Here is a 17,415-nt window from a genome sequence, read left to right as displayed (position 1 = left end):
TTTGAGGAGTCTACCCAGATGGTGAGCGGCGATGCGGCAATCATTAGCGTTACCATCCCGCTGCTTTGCCTGCTGAGAAGTTCGCTGCTAAGCATAAAGGCCGACACTTTGCAGTTGGAACAGGAGACGGGGGATGACAGTAGGTCGCTTGATAGCCAGACCACCCTCATGTCTATATCTCAGCGCGTTTTGGAGGAGGAGGAGGGAGAGGAGGTGGAGGAGGAGGAGGAGGGGGAAGAGACAGCTGGCCACACTGCAGAGGGTACCCCTGCTGCTTGCCTCTCATCTGTTCAGCGTGTATGGGCTGAAGAGGAGGAGGAGGAGGATTCTGAAAGTCATCTTCCTAGTGAGGACAGCCATGTTTTGCGTTCTGGTACCCAGGCACACATGGCTGACTTCATGTTAGGCTGCCTTTCCCATGACCCTCGTGTTAGACGCATTCTGGCCAACATGGATTACTGGGTGTACACCTTTCTCGGCCCACGGTATAAGGAGAACCTTTCCACTCTCATTCCCGAAGAGGAAAGGAGTACGAGAGTGATGGAATACTACAGGGCCCTGGTGGAAAAAGTTATGCTAAAGTTCCCATCTGACAGTGGTAGTGGCAGAAGACGCAGTTCAGAGGGCCAAGTAGCAGGGAAGGAGCGGAGATCAGGCAGCATGTCCAGCGCAGGCAGGGGAACACTCTCCAAGGCCTTTGCCAGCTTTATGGCACCCCAGCAAGACTGTGTCACCACTCCCCAGTCAAGGCTGAGTCGGAGGGAGCACTGTAAAAAGATGGTGAGGGAGTACGTAGCCGATCGCACTACCGTCCTCTGTAATGCCTCTGCTCCATACAACTATTGGGTATCAAAGCTGGACATGTGGCACAAACTTGCGCTGTACGCCCTGGAGGTGGTGGCCTGCCCTGCTGCTAGCGTCTTGTCAGAGAGGGTGTTTAGTGCAGCTGGGGAAATCATCACCGATAAGCGTACCCACCTGTCAACTGCCAGTGCTGACACTCACAAAGATGAACAAAGGCTGGATTTCCCGACTTCTCTTCTCCAGCGGAACCTAATGATTCTTTACGCTGCAACAGGAGAAAAATGCATCCTCTATCACCACAAAAAAGGGGGAATTAGCTTTGTCAATCACTCTCAGATATTATTACTCCTCCTCCTTCTCCTCTTCTTTCTAAAACAGCATGTCATCATGCTGAACTGCTAATTTTTCTGCGGCCCAAAAGGCTCTGTTTAAAAGTTTTTAACAATTTTTCAACATTTCAAAAGTATTGATACTTTAACAGACACCAATTTTTTTCACAGGGCTGCCTCCAGGCTCTGTTACAAATTAAGCAACAGCGAGCTGTATCTTTAAAAAAATGTTTATAGGTTTCACCTAGCGGTTGAGCAATTTTTCAGGGGTGCACTTGTACTCTTGGTACACCAATTTTTCTGGCCCTCGCTTATACTGTTATCTCACTAATTTTTCCGGCCTTCGCCTGCACTCTTGGTAACCAAATTTTTTAGGGGTTCACCTATACTCTTGGTACACCAATGTTTCATGGGTTCGCCTACACTCTTGCTACAGAAATGTTACAGGGGTCTGCCTATACTTCTGCTACAGAAATGTCACTGGGGTCCGCCTACGCAGTATCTACTGTAAGGTTTGAGGGGTTTACCTAAACCTTTCCTACAGAAATGTTACTGGGGTCTGCCTATAGTCTTGCTACAGAAATGTTACTGGGGTCTGCCTATACTTTTGCTACAGAAATGTTACAGGGGTCCGTCTATACTCTTGCTACAGAAATGTTACTGGGGTCCGCCTATACTCTTGCTACAGAAATGTTACTGGGGTCCGCCTATACTCTTGCTACAGAAATTTTACTGGGGTCTGCCTATACTTTTGCTACAGAAATGTTACTGGGGTTCGCCTACACTCTTGCTACAGAAATGTTACAGGGGTCTGCCTATACTTCTGCTACAGAAATGTCACTGGGGTCCGCCTACGCAGTATCTACTGTAAGGTTTGAGGGGTTTACCTAAACCTTTCCTACAGAAATGTTACTGGGGTCTGCCTATACTCTTGCTACAGAAATGTTACTGGGGTCTGCCTATACTTTTGCTACAGAAATGTTACAGGGGTCCGTCTATACTCTTGCTACAGAAATGTTACTGGGGTCCGCCTATACTCTTGCTACAGAAATGTTACTAGGGTCCGCCTATACTCTTGCTACAGAAATTTTACTGGGGTCTGCCTATACTTTTGCTACAGAAATGTTACTGGGGTTTCCCTATACTTTTGCTACAGAAATGTTACAGGGGTCTACCTATACTTTTGCTACAGAAATGTTACAGGGGTCTGTCTATACTTTTGCTACAGAAATGTTACAGGGGTCTGTCTATACTTTTGCTACAGAAATGTTACTGGAGTCCGCCTATGTAGTTTCTACTGAATGGTTTGAGGGGTTCGCCTATACTTTTGCTACAGAAATGTTACTGGGGTCTGCCTATACTCTTGCTATAAAAAAATGTTACTGGGGTCTGCCTATACTCTTGCTACAGAAATGTTACTGGGGTCTGCCTATGCTGTGGGTGCACAAAGACTTCCCATCGTGGTGTTTTACCTATCTGCCACAAATACACTGACTGACTTGGGCAGAAATGTGGGCCAAGGCCGAGGTCCTTGGCGGGTAAAACTCTGCCATGTGTGGGCACTTTGATTTCTTCCAGTGTAATACCATCTTTGTGCACCCACAGAATAGGCGAGCCCAAGAAACTCAAAGACTTCCCATTGCGGTTTTGAGCTATCTGACACCTACACAAAATGAAGTGTGGGGGACCCATGGATTTCCCATAGCTATTTAACTCACGGCACCTTGGGTCACACAAGGTGGAGGTTGGGACCGAGCCTTACCCAGGGCCCGCTCACGTACTTCCCACACAGAGTATTGCGGGTCCTACCTCGGTCATGGTTTCTCGGCCTTATTATGCCACCTCCTCCTCCTGCTTGGGGTCTGGGGATCAGCGCTGGGCAACATGTATTTTCTCTCGTGTTACCACGGTTATCTGAGACAGTGGTTTGGGCCAAACAAAGGGAGCGTTACTGCATTAATGAGACGTTCACAACTGCACTAGTGTCTGCTTTATGCCCACAATTAATGAGGGTGTGAGCCGAGGCCGAGGACCTTGGAAAAGTGAAACTGCCATGTTTGGGCGCTGTGATTTCTTTATGTTTAATACTTTCCTTGGGTTCCAGGGGCTCGCCTATGCTGTGGGAGCACAAAGACTTCCCATAGCGATGTTTTACCTGTCTGGCACAAATACACTGACTGACTAAGGTAGAAATGTGGCCCGAAGTCCTTGGCGGGGTGAAACTCTGCCATGTTTGGGCGCACTGATTTCTTTATCTCTAATACCATCTTTAAGTTCCTTGGGCTCGCCTATGCTGTGGGTGCACAAAGACTTCCCATAGTGGTGTTTTACCTGTCTGGCAAAAATACACTGATTAGGGTAGAAATGTGGGCTGAGGTCCTTGGCGGGGTGAAACTCTGCCATGTTTGGGCACTCTGTTTTCCTCATTTGTAATACCATGCTTTAAGTTCCTTGGGCTCGATTATGCTGTGGGTGCACAAAGACTTCCCATTGCAGGGTTTTACCTGTCTGGCACAAATACACTGACTGACTATGGTAGAAATATGGGCCGAGGTCCTTGGCGGGGTGAAACTCTGCCAAGTTTGGGCACTCTGTTTTCCTCATGTATAATACCATCTTTTATTTCCTTGGGCTCGCCTATGCTGTGGGTGCACCAAGACTTCCCATTGCAGTGTTTTACCTGTCTGGCACAAATACACTGACTGACTTGGGCAGAAATGTGGGCCAAGGGCGAGGCCCTTAGCAGGGTGAAACTCTGCCATATTTGGGCGCTCTGATTTCTTTATGTGTAATACTTTCCTTGGGTTCCAGGGGCTCGCCTATGCTGTGGGTGCACAAAGACTTCCCATTGCGGTGTTTTACCTGTCTGGCACAAATACACTGACTGACTAGGGTAGAAATGTGGGTCGAGGACCTTGATCTGAGGTGATCTGATTTCTTCCTGTGTAATACCATCTTTGTGCACTGGCAGCAGCCCAAGGAACTCAAAGACTTCCCATTGCGTTGTGTTGAGCTATCTGACACCTACACAGAATAAATTGTGTGGAGACACATGGATTTCCCATTGCTATGTAACTCGTGGCACCTTGGGTCACACAAGGTGGAGGCTGGGACCAAGCCTGACCCTGGGCCCGCTCACGTGCTTCCCACACAGAGTATTGCTGCATTATGGAGATGTGTAGAAGTGCTTGCACCTGAGTCCCCTTTATGCCCACGTTTGCGGCTCCTGACAATTTTGTGACGGAGGTGGCACGGGATTGGAATGATGATCGTATATCAATTTATCATCAATTCTCAACAGCATTGTGGGCTATTACCCACACTTTCAAGGAGGGTAGCTGCCTGGCCCTGCCAACCCTCTGCAGTGTGTGCCCCCGGTTCCTCCTTATCCAGTACACACTTATAAATAGACATGAGGGTGGTGTGGCTATGAAGGGAGCGTGTGGCATGAGGGCAGATGAACGCTGCACTGGGGAAATTTTGTGTGCGCTGTGGACGCAGGGTCGTGCGGGGGAGTTGGACAGCAATGCCAGCATGTAACCCAGGAGAAGAGACAGCGGTGTCACCTGCAGGCAGTGATTGTCAATGGTTGCAGGTAGTGTGGTGCTTAGCTAAGATGTGCCAGCGCGCGTGCCTTACTTATGAGGGTTTGTCCGAAGTAAATTGTTATGGGGGTGACCGCCAGACTCTTGCCCCCATTTTGGCTTAATAGTGGGACCTGGGAGCCTCAGATGCAGCCATGTATGCTGCCCTTGGCCTTCCCTATCCGTTTCTGTGGTGTTTCCATGACTTTCTGATGTTTTCTGGTGTTTGACAAGTCATCACCTATGCGGAGCATCGGTCCTGTACAAAAATGCTCGAGTCGCCCATTCACATCAATGGGGTTCATTACTCGAAACGAGCTCTCGAGCATTAGGAAAAGTTCGACTCGAGCAACGAGCACCCGAGCATTTTGGTGCTCGCTCATCTCTAATTGTAACACAGAGGTGACCAAGACTTGCATTAGGTCGAAACGTGTCCTGTTCCAGGCACCATTTATAAATAAAAGCATGTTTGTTCACACGTGAAGCTGACCTCTTTTTGGCTGTTTCCTCGTTTGTAATACCCCTTGGACTTGCAAACTACCAAGCATTTGGGTGAAGTAGAGGTGAGCAAACTATTTTTCTGATTTTTCATGTCAAATAACCTCCTTTTTACAAATATTGACCTTCATGTGTCTATCTATCACATAACACACCATGGGCAGGTCAAAGAATCTATAACTACTTCAAGCTTTATCAACACTCTCAGGCGTTCCATTGTCATACCAGTCCTTATAAATGTGCCTTGATGATGGCACTTTTTTGAATCATCTAAACAACTGCAAATCCTGTCAAACATTGACACTTACAGTTAAAATAAACACATGATTAAATGAAGTTACACCTGGACTTTCAGTGTACCTCTTCTTCCCACATGGGTGGAGCATGGGAACGAATGACTAGCATTGTTTGTAGAATTCTTGATTGTTAGTAAGAACCACAAAGCTCATCTTTGATGGCTCAAAGAGGGACAGCCATGGTGTTAAGTCAGTGGGGTTGGTTACATAGATCTGCAGCCATGGTCCCACTGACTCTATTGCTGCCTTTCTTCATACTCTCCTCTATTCATCTGTAGGGTGTCTTAGATCACGCTTCAAGCCCTGTGAATCTGTCCCCACTCATTATTAATCGCTGACGGCAGACTATCAAGTCTGAAAAGCTCCAATATAAAAAGCATATCAATATATCTATTTAAGGTCGCCTGCAGACGTCTGGGTAGGATCCCGCTGCGAGAATTCTCGCAATGGGATGTGGTCCCGTGCCCCTGCAGAGGCCTGTGGCTTACCCGCTCCCGGCGTCTCCTCTCTGAGCTGTGTCGGCTGCCACCCAGCGCATGCGCAGAGAGGAGCCGGACCATCACCACTGACATTTCTGTGCTGGCCTCTGCGAGACCAACACAGAAATAGAACATGGCGCGATTTGTTTTCTGCGTGTGTTTTCACGCGGACAAATTACGGACATCTGCATAAGATTGCGTATTGTAATGCAATCCTATGCAGGCAGGCACAGGAGGAAATCCCGCCGTGGAATTTCCGCCCGTGTGCAGGGGGCCTTACTGTAGTATCCCTTGAATTAAAGTTGCTAGGTAGAGTTGGATAAGAAGAAACGGGTATGAACATCCTACTCAGCTTACCAATATATGACTGTGATCCATCATAGGGATAAGATTCTGTTACTGTTTAGCTCTCTGGGAAACAAAATTTAGGGCAGGTTAAAATCTGACCTATCCAGCATTTCTCCTGATGGGAGACATAGGCGGAAAGAAGACCTGTTACCATAAATGCCCAAACCATAAATACCAAAGCCACCAACTATTTCTTTTGCAGATGGCCAGGATAAAATAGTTTTTAGCATTGGCCATAAGTGGTCATGTTAATGCAAAAATGAAAATAAATTAAAATTCTAACTTATTTGTATTTAAAGCTTCTGCTGAAATCCAGTTTGCCTTTGTTGCCTGCCTCATCTAATAAATTTAACACTGTATTTACACAGTGTCAGATCTATTAGGCCTCATGTCCACGGGCTTTAAATCCGCAGCGTTTTTCCCGCACGTGGATGCGCGCTCCATAGGGATGCGTTAGACACCCGCAGGTAGTTAAATACCTGCGGATGTCATTTTTCCCGTCAGGCCCGGATCCGCGTGCGGGAAAAAAAATGGACATGCTCCATTTTAGTGTGGGTCTCCCGCGGGGATGGCTCCCGCAGGCTTCTGTTGAAGCCTATAGAAGCCGTCCGGATCCGCGGGAGACCCGTACCAGAATTAAACTCACCTGCTCCGGGCGATGCGGTTCCTCCCTTCTTCGAGGCCGGATATTCTTTCTTCGGCCCGGCGGATGTGCCCGGCGCATGCGCGTGGCACGCTGCCGGTGTGCCGAGCACATCTGCCGCTCCGAAGAAAGAAGATCCGGCCGCGAAGAAGGGGAGACACGCATTGCCCGGAGCAGGTGAGTTTATTCTTATTTTTAGGCATCATGTCCGCGGGGCAGGAGGGACCCGCTCCGGATTCTACATATAGAATCCGCGGCGTGCCTGATTTTCCCCGTGGACATGAGGCCTTACAGTTGAGCTCCAATTAAACACAAGAACTACATGAATTTCATTTGCACGAGCGAATGAGCTAGTGACGTCATCACCAGCTCGTTCGCGCTCGTGTGGCCTGTTTAGACTGCATGATAATCACTGAGAATCATGCAGTTCTCTTCACTAATCGTTCAGTGTTTCACATTCCTAGGTAATTAAGGAAGATGGAACAATACCTCTGCAGCGCCACCTATTGGATGGCAGCATTCCTTCAAATCAATGTACTGCTTTTCAACAAGTCTGTAAAACAATAATTGGAAATAGGAACTCAAGCCAGGAAACCATACACAGACAGCTGTTTCTGGGTGTTTGCCCCTCATCAGTGTGCAGTAGGTTTCTGGCTTCGTTGGTGAGAGGCCTTTGACGTGGGTTAAGACACCCGCATATTCCTATGTGAAACACTGAACGATCATGGGAAATGCAAGAGACAGAAATGATTTTTATGCGGACTGAAACTGAACGAAGAATGAAAACTACACGATTCTTGTTCGCTGTTCAGTCGTTGGCTTGCATTTAAACTGAGAGATTATAGTTTAGTTTCGCTTGTGTGAACGATTACCTGAATGATAATCATTCTGTCTAAAAGCAGCATTAATCGCCACGTAGCCAGTGTATGGAGATGTGCTTCGTACAACGCACAGTTGGTTGTGAGGCAACTTAAAGGCTGATTTGCAAAATTTACATGTGGCTGCAGGCAATGAAGTAGCAGTGAATTCATCATATCAAGTCAAATGCAAATAAATTAGTGAACTTGCCCCATCGATTTAACATTGATTGCCCGTCCTAAGGATAGCCCATCTATGTTTACACCCCATAGAACCCCTTTAACGTTACATAGGTAATCCGTTCAGGTATGTTTTTACTATAACATACATGCATGCAGTTAATTTGCTCTGATCAGACAATATTCCCTTTTTAGCAAAAATTATAACATTTGTGTTTTCACTAGGGGAAAGTTTATGTTTACTTTTGTTATAATTTTCTACCAATAAATATGTATGTTGCTGGCTAGAGAAGCAGCGATAGTCATTCAGGTTAGGAATTGGAGAGGAAAATTTCTAGATTTTGCTTTATGTATTTAAACGATCCCTAACTTTTCAAAAAACATAAGTTTATGTGATAACATGTGTTAACTATCAAAAGCATAAATCACTTTATTTACATAAAAATTATGTTTTTGTGCTGAAAAATCCTCTAAAGTGCTGGTCATTAGGGATCTCCTTTACTTCTAATTGATGTCTACTGCCTGTTGTCGAGTGATGCCCATCTCTAGTAATAGAAATAGGCCTCATTCGCACAGATGATGTGTTTTTTGTCTACCAGCATCATGGCCGAAAAACGCATGAGCAAGAAAAGGCAGCGACCAAGTTGCGGCTAAAAGTCGCTTTTTCTCGTACATTCACACGGCCGGATGGCATAAATTCCTGCGGCCGGCATAAATGTTCAGCATGGCTTCTATTATTTAAATAGAGCCAGCTGACATACTTTAGCAGCCCTAGCCATTGCTAAACTCCCTCCCCCTCCCTATGGGAGCCACCAGCTGATCATGCCCAAAAGATAGGGCAAGACCTATTTTTTCCGGCTGCGTCAAAACATCGGCCGGTGTATTTGTCCGCTGATGTCCTATTATCGCGGCCACAAAGTTTTGACGTAACTAAAAATGAATACATTGGAATTCAATGTTTCAGATGGTCACATTTTTGGCCGATGTTTTATTGTGGCAAATTAGACGCGATAAAACACTCCTGTGAAGGAGGCTATAAAGAAACAGTGAATATGAAATGAAGGTGCTCATCGAAGCAGCAAGAGGTCACATTTCAAGAGAAACAGATTCATACAGACTTGCCTTGGAACTAACAGGTATAGTTTCCAGTTATAGCTACTGGAATCACATCTACACTGCTCAGTACTTCTCCAGGTTCCTCCCTGATGATGTTATGTCTGTGTGTGTTATGTCTGCAGGTTTCTCTGTGCACAGTGTATAGAAGAGAACATAACATCAGTCTCCACCAGCCAATTCAGAGGGAACTGAAAATCAGAATACAAACTACAGAGGGAAAAAATAGTAATAAATACAATAGTAAAGGATACATGTTATTTAATAAGGTTTTCCAGGAGTAAAGTATTGATGATAGGTCATTAATAGTTGATTAGCAGGGCTCCGATGATCGGGATAACCACTGATCAACTGAATGAAGTAGCAACGGTGCTCAGTGAGCATTGCTGTCACTTCAGTCTATACCAGGCACAGCGTCATAGAGTGTATAGTTTTTGTCCACAATTGTAGCTTAGTCCCATTCACTTGAATGGGACTGAGCTGCTCTCAGGCCACATGACAAATGAACATGAGGTCACTAGCTTGAGAAGAGGCTGAGGCACTCACCCCAGCACCATAGCCTCTTCAATCAGTTGATCGTCAGTTATCCTGAGCAGCAGACCCCCGCTGATCAACAATTGATGACCTGTCCTGAGGATAGGTCATCAAACGTTTACTCCTGGAAAACCCCTTTAATGACTAGAATTAGTGTAGTTATTCCTCATGTAAACAAGCAACAGTTTGTTCTGAAAAGTCATTTGAAAAGTTAGGTACACTTTAGGTCCAATGCCCACCGCCGTATTTACACTATGGTATCCGGAGCAAGCATTAAAAACACTCCGCATCATTGCTGGCACGACTCTCTGCACGGCACTGCCATGTGCGGCGGCAATTCACAGGGCATATCCGCAGAGCAGAGAGAGAAGACAACTGACAGGTACACGGGGGTCAATACCGGGACACAGGGTCTGATTCCACCCGGCCGTGGGCATTCAGCCTTACAGTTTTGCATTATGCTATGCCGCATAAAACCTCAGTTTCCATGCAGTGATAATCCATAGTTCCTGGGATCAGCATGCTTTTACTTGGTATAGGTTGCTCTGTCTATTCAACCATATTGTCTACATGCTTCTACATCATGTATGTATATATACTTGTGATTTTTTGTTACCCATGCAAATCCCCCACTTCGCATCACTCCCTATCTTAATTCACTCAACATAATGCCAAGGATTGCATCACACTCTGTCCCAAAAGCAAATATCCATGCAAAAAAACAGTGCAAAGTGCATGATGTACCTATTTACAGCTATGTGCTTCTATATATGGCTATAGTCATGGGCATAACTATAGAGGATGCAGGGAATGCGGTTGCACCCGGACCCAGGAGCCTTAGGGGGCCCATAAGGCCCCCCTTCTCTATATAGGGAGCCCAGTACTATGAATAAAGCATTATAGTTGGGGGCCCCGTTACAGGTTTTGCATTGGGGCCCAGAAGCTTCAAGTTACGCCTCTGGCTAAGTATTGTGTTATGTTCCTTAGAGTATCTGGGGCTGTGAAGCACCAGACCAGTATTTACTGGATAGAGTAATAATGATGGCAAAGACCCTTCAGACCAGGCTGATAAAGCCTGACAAGCTTGTGTGTGTCAATCAATAAAACCTCTTAGGGCAGCTCTGGAGTTTATCCCAACTCTGTTTCCTCTAGTGAAAGATAAAAGCCAAGTGGGTGGGGGTATGATCCTGTTTGTGGAGTGGGAGGGATAAACGCGTTTCATAGAGTTAATTTAAATGATTATTTACACATCCTGGGCTGAAGATTAAAAGGCAGACTGCAAATCAGACACACGCAAATAGAGAACCAGCCATGGAGAACACTGTGCACCTACATCTGTATTTGTTTCTGTCTGTATGTGTCATAATATGTAGCTCGCATGTAGTGGAGTGGACTTACCAAGGTAAGACAAGTACCAGATTAGTCAGTGATTATTGTTTATGTTGCATTTTTATTCATGTTTTATATGAAATATTGCCTCACTGTTTAAAGACTTTGTATCTGCTGAAGTGATCGATAATTATTTAGGAGGATGATTTTGGGGGATGTATGAGTAGCTTCTTACGTATCAACTTTCATGCACTGAATAAGGCTTTGTTCACATTATATCTGAAGTACACTTTTCGGCAAAGACCACCAAAATATATCTGTACCGTTGCACATCTGTCCCATTGTAAACAAATATATATATACTGTGCAGTATACGACTTTGTACCAGGCAGTTGTAGCAGGCTTTACTAGACAGTAGAAAATGTTATAGTGAACAGTCATATGTGTAGCTAATATAACTCTATGGGCATGTGAAATGTACAATGCTGTGCAAAATTCGTAGGCCGGTGTGGAAAAAATGCTGCAAAGTAAGAATGCTTTCAAGAATAGAAGTGTTAGGAGTTTTTTTGTCAATTAACAAAATGCAAACTAAACGAACAAAACAGAAACCTACATCAAATCAATTTTTGGTGTGATCACCCTTTACCTTCAAAACAGCAGCAATTCTTTTAGATACACTTGCACACAGTTTTTGAAGGATCTTGGCAGGGAGGTTGTTCCAAACATCTTGGAGAGCTACCCACAGACAGTAATCATGTAATCCTAGACAGACTCGATGATGTTGAGATCAGTTGATATCATCAATTCCAGGACTCCTTGTTCCTCTTTACGCTGAAGATATTTCTTAACGACGTGGGCTTCATGTTTGGGGGTCGTTGCCCAGCTGCAGAAAAATTTGGAGTCAATTAAACACATTCTATTTTTTTCTATACCTGCCTAAAACTTTTGCACAGTACTGTAGATACTAAATACATGGCCCAAATGCTATATGAAAAGAGTATAAAAATTATATTACATTTTACTACAATACTTGTGGCTTTAAATAAGCAAAAGGTTTGGTTCACAGATGTTTTTTTTTATACACCTATGATCCCCCATATGCAATGACACTTGTGGCCAGAGTGTAGTGCAAGAAATAAGAAAAAAAAAAAACGTATTTATCCAAGCACTCAAACGCAAAGGAGGAATAAACGTGAAACGGAATGAGGTAATTAAAATCCAAACTTACTGCACAAGGGGGGTTAAGGAAACTCAATCAACCCCCCTACATCCAGGATGGCTCATCAGATATTAATATTGTTGATGGCTGAAATAGTAGGCACCAGTTTTGAAGACCAAAATATATTCCACAAGGTAGGTACAGAATCAGATGCAATGCGTTGGGGTGCAAGGCTTGCATCTTCTTCAGGCCATTTTTGTGACCAGAAAGACATCAAATCCTTTGAGATACGTCAATAATGGGTTCCAAATGGCACATGCAGACAACCAACTCACTGCCAATTAATTCTATCTGTTTCACCAATTCGCAGGAAATCCAGGAGCAGGAAACAAAATTGCAAAACCTAGTCCAGCACCAGACGTGTTGAAACTAGAACCCTTTGGAATAATATCCTGGGTGAAATATTCACCTAATCAAATTTTCAAACTGGCTCGACCAGAGCGCTATTAATTTCATTTATTTTATTACAACAAAACTGTAATGAGCTCTTATATTTATAATGATATGCTTGACAATTGTTGTACAACTACTTTAAAAAATAAAATGTAGTATTAGGCCTCCTTTAGAGCTTTAGTCCGTATATCGTCCGGGTTTTCATGCCCGGCCAATATACGGTGTCCCTGTCTGCAGGGGGAGGAGGCGGGCCAGGCCGGGAGCAGTGCACTGAGCTCCAGCCCCCTCTCCGACCCCTTGCGACTATTTGCAATGGAAGGTGGAGGGTAAAACTTAGCCCTGCCCATCCTGCCCTCACATTGCAAACAGTGGTGAGGGGCGGGAGTTCAGTGCACTGCTCCCGGCCCAACCCACCTCCTCCCACAGTATTTTGTCCAGGCGTGAAAACCCGGATGATATACGGACGTGTGAATAAGCCCTTACAGTGCAACACATTTGTGCTATAAACGAGTCCTTTTTGCACGCGTATCAGCATGTTCGATATAAATGGCTATTTAGCCTAATGAATTCCAGGTGTGGAGGTTTTTTTTGCAGATTTGCGCACCCATTTTCTGCTATTTTATGCTAGCACAAATTGGATATTGTGTACGAACCTATTGACATTTACCAGTTCTATTATCGCCATCTTGCGCACGTAAATTTTACATGCGTAAATACGCCCGTGTGATGGAGCTCTTAATGTCTGCTTGGGAAGGTAGTAGAATTGCAGGGTTAACCCTTTCCAATCCACTGTCTGACGTCTGAAGACATTCTGATTTGAAGGCTGTACAGCTCCGATGTTGGAAGACGTCTGGCATGGTATTCTTATGGTAATATAGGTAGCGCCATTGTATAATTGCAGAAAGAGAAAGCCACCTAGGAAACCCTGAATCCAAAATTGGATTGCGAAGGGTTAAATGTATGACACAATGCTTATATTTAGGCTGAAAAATTATTCAACCTGCTGATCTCAGGTACACCCTCCCCTTAAAAGCGCTCAAGCAATCACAATACCAATGAGAAAATATAAATATTTAAAGGGTTAAAAACATGAAAAAAACTTTCAATACTGATATATAAGATCTTACTGTTGGTTCAGACCTTCGGGTTGATAGCTACCCAAAAAGAAAAGCATATGTTTCCTCTTATGGACTTCGCCCCTGTCAAGTCTGAACACTTTCTATACCAGACACCTTGAGGCTAGTCATATTCATAGGGATGAATGCACCACATTGTCTCCTGGGATGGATTAATCACGAATTGGTTGTCAGAGGAACAGACAAGTTGGGAGGTAATAGTGATTTAGGTTTATATATTAAAATTAAATGAGGATATGCTTTCAGATAGCGAAGCTTATCGTATTTTACTACACGACCCCACTGGATTTTTTTGTCACTTTGCAAAAATTACTTCATAAGGGGATACAGATGTGAGAACTTCATGAGAAATTGGCTGAATGTTCAGGACCCTTTGATCTCCGTTTTCCTCTTGTTCCACAATGTTTTTACCTCCATTTAGAACAAGCACTGCAGGTTTGGTTCTTAAGGAACTAACTCGCAGGCCTGGGAGGGACACTATCTTCAACCTCTTGTTAAAATATCCCTAGTTATATAAGGGATACGAAACACGTTTGGAATTTGATCAGTCGGTTTCATTGGAGAAATTTTGCACCTGTTAGACTGAATTCCGCAGCTGTAAGGCCGGGTCCATATGGGGGCTGATTTGCAGTGGAATGTCCGCAGTGGGCATTCCGCTGCACATCAGCAGTGGAAAACCTGCCTCAAAAGCCACACCATTTAGTGCGGATTCAGAAGTAGGTTTTACCGTGCATTCCAGCATGGAATTTACTCCCTCGGTGAGATGAGATCAATCGTACAGTGGAAACCGCAATAAAATTGACATGCTGTGGAATTGAATATCTGCACGGGTTTTGTTCAGATTATTTCACATTTTCAACATCTCATCTACTTTGCTGCTACTCTACGGTCCGCAAGGAAATTCTGTGGCAAATCTGCCTTGTGTGAACCCAGCCTTAAAATACGTGTGTTTTTACTTCAAAGCCATAAAATTAAATTCTGCACATTAAGAACGTCTTGCACAATGTAATTCTGCAATTAAAGTCTGTGTAAAAAAACACAAATCATTCCACAAGAAGTTCCACAGAATGCATTCCGTAGTTAAAAACACAACAAAAATCTGCACTAGTTGATCAAATCCGTATCTGTGCTGCGTTCTGTGAACTATTCCGTCCCTTGTGAAAGTTTCCTTAGAATAGTTTGTAGAAGAGTACCAACTCTTGGATCTATGTTATCACCTTGTCGGTCTGGTATGTTTACAGACAGGATCACATGTCCAAAAACCTGGCTAAGGGCGCGTTCAGACGATCGTACATCTGCCAAGTATTCACGCTGGCCTATATACGGCGTCTCTCTCTGCAGGGGGAGGAGGCTGGAAGAGACGGGAGCAGTGCTCTGAGCGCCTGCTCCCTCTCTGCCTCCTCTCCACCCCCTCTCCGCCCCTCTGCACTATTTGCAATGAGAGGAGGTGGGATAAGGCTAAGTTCTGGGAATTAGCTTCGCCCCCGTCCTGCCTCTCCTCCTTGAAATAGTGCAGGGGGGAGAGGAGGCAGAGAGGGGGGCGGGAGCTCAGAGCACTGCTCCCGGCTCTTCCAGCCTCCTCCCCCTGCAGAGAGACGCCGTATATCGGCCAGCGTGAATACGCGGCCGATATACGGTCGTCTGAATGCGCCCTAAGGGAGCGTTCACACAGAGTTATTGTACAAGCTGTGTGACTCCGCTCAGGGTTCCGTGACAGCTCTTTGGTATCCGTTTTACAAGGTTTCTGTTTGTTTCCACATTATTTGGAGTATAGAATAATGTAGTTAACTATATTATTCTACACTTCAAATATAATGGAAACAAACAGATGTCCATTTCACAATAGAAGTGAATGGTTCCTTTTGCTTCCGTTAGGGGATTCCGTCACAGCGTTGTTTTCAGCATCTGTCATGGAACCCACGAGTGGAGTTACACAGCATGTACAATAATGCTATATAAACGCTCCCTTACAGTGAAGGGCTGCTAAAATGTGGCCATAGGAATTCTAAGATCTGTCCATTTATAGATTATGGAAAATACTTTATTGCTATTACTACTGGTATAAACTATAACATATACAATTATACCCCGAGTGGTGTTACAATTACTATATCTTATATTTTGACATGATGATTGACACTTTAAACCATACTCCAAACTGACTCAGTGACAAGAAATAGAACAATACAATATAATTTACGGTGCATTCAAATGTCGTTAGTTTGCTGCAGATTTTGGTGCAGATCGGAAGAATATTTCACTCTTTCAGTTGAATTCAAAATGAAGGGGTGAAATCTGCTGCAGATCTGTTCCAAAATCTACCAAAAAATCCACAGCAAATCAACAACCCTAAAAAGTTATTTAGGACTGAATCTGGAAAATACATATCATCACTACTACAGAAAGTTTAAACAATTGGTAATCTGCTAAAATGAATGAATTATTTATTTTTTTATTGTTTCAGAGGGGGAAGTAGATGAAATAAACTGGGGTAAAAAATACCCCTTGTGTGCAGCAACGCACCAGTCTCCCATCGATATTCAGAAGAAGAAGGTTGTCCATGATCCTAATCTTGGCCCGCTGGATTTACAAGGCTATGATGGAAAGTTGCATGGAAAATTCCGTATTTCTAACAATGGTCATTCAGGTAATCAGATCTTGTTTCTCTTATGCTTAATTTTGTCAAAGACTTTGCCAATGTTCTAGCTGATGGAACCCCAGCAAAAAGTTCTGTTCTAGAGACCTCAACCTTGTTAAAGAGATTCTGCAGTTGTAAACTAAGGATGGCCAATCCTCTGGATTGACCATCAGTAGTAGATTGGCGGGCATTTATTGCCCAGGACCCCAGCCGATCAACTGTTTGCTGAGCTGCTGTACTCATGCACTGAGCTGATTTCTACAGGAAGCAGCCAGCTCCATTCCGACTGCAGTTGCCAGGCTTGGTATTGCAGACCAAGTTCTCATTCCTTTCAATGTGTGCAAAAGCTCACCCTGTAATGCAAACAAGAACCCCCGTTTAAAGGTACCTTAAATCTGTTGTCCATGTCTACCCCTGTTTATGGAGATGTGTAAAGTTATTTTCTAACTAGTCACTGCAACCCATGTTTGAAGAAGCTTATGGGCTCTTAACAATCAGATCAATGTTCAGAGTGAACTGTGACTGAGAGTATTCGGTATGTGGTTGTACTTTGTGTGCAAATGTTAGTTGAAGAAAAAGTAAACATCACTCATGAGGCGAATATTGGGGTTTTGGTGTACACTTTATACCAGGCCTTTTTTTCTGCTACAGCCTCATGTACCAGAACAATGTGTTCTATTCCCCTGCAAGTTTTGTGCGACTCGCAATGCACAAAACTCACACAGGAAATTAGGTTGTGTGAATCCAAACGCAATATTTACAAATTATTATTTTGCAGATTTCATATTATCAGTATAGAAGTCTGAACCTGCACCCTTAACGAGAACCAGTTAGGTTCGTAATGGTTCCCAGTATGCAGGCAATTCAGTGGTCTGTCACTTATACAGATTGGATCGATGGTTTTGGAAAATTTACATTTCAAAGTTTGCAGCGCCGAGCAGAGATGAGTCCGATGCGACTCTTTAATATCCTATACATATTCATTGCTTCTTTACCTCCGCCCCCTAGAGCTGATTAACCTATGTCTCTCTATTA

General features: G+C 44.2%; 1 protein-coding gene across 2 annotated transcripts in view; it reads left to right on the top strand.

The window, feature by feature from the left end:
• Positions 1–10,948: 10,948 nt before the first annotated feature.
• The window catches only part of CA6 (carbonic anhydrase 6), a 33,014-nt gene continuing 26,547 nt past the window's right edge, over positions 10,949–17,415 (top strand). For both annotated transcript variants that reach the window (XM_066606866.1, XM_066606865.1), the window contains exons 1-2: positions 10,949–11,067; positions 16,207–16,389. In XM_066606866.1, the coding sequence (XP_066462963.1) occupies positions 10,977–11,067; positions 16,207–16,389 (274 nt within the window). In that variant the 5' untranslated portion in view covers positions 10,949–10,976. The remainder of the gene's footprint in view (positions 11,068–16,206; positions 16,390–17,415) is intronic.

This window comes from Eleutherodactylus coqui, chromosome 6 (genome assembly GCF_035609145.1).
Source record: "Eleutherodactylus coqui strain aEleCoq1 chromosome 6, aEleCoq1.hap1, whole genome shotgun sequence".
Classification (NCBI taxonomy): Eukaryota; Metazoa; Chordata; class Amphibia; order Anura; family Eleutherodactylidae; genus Eleutherodactylus; species Eleutherodactylus coqui.
Note: the sequence above shows the minus strand (reverse complement) of the source record. Positions and strands in the feature narration are given on the sequence as shown.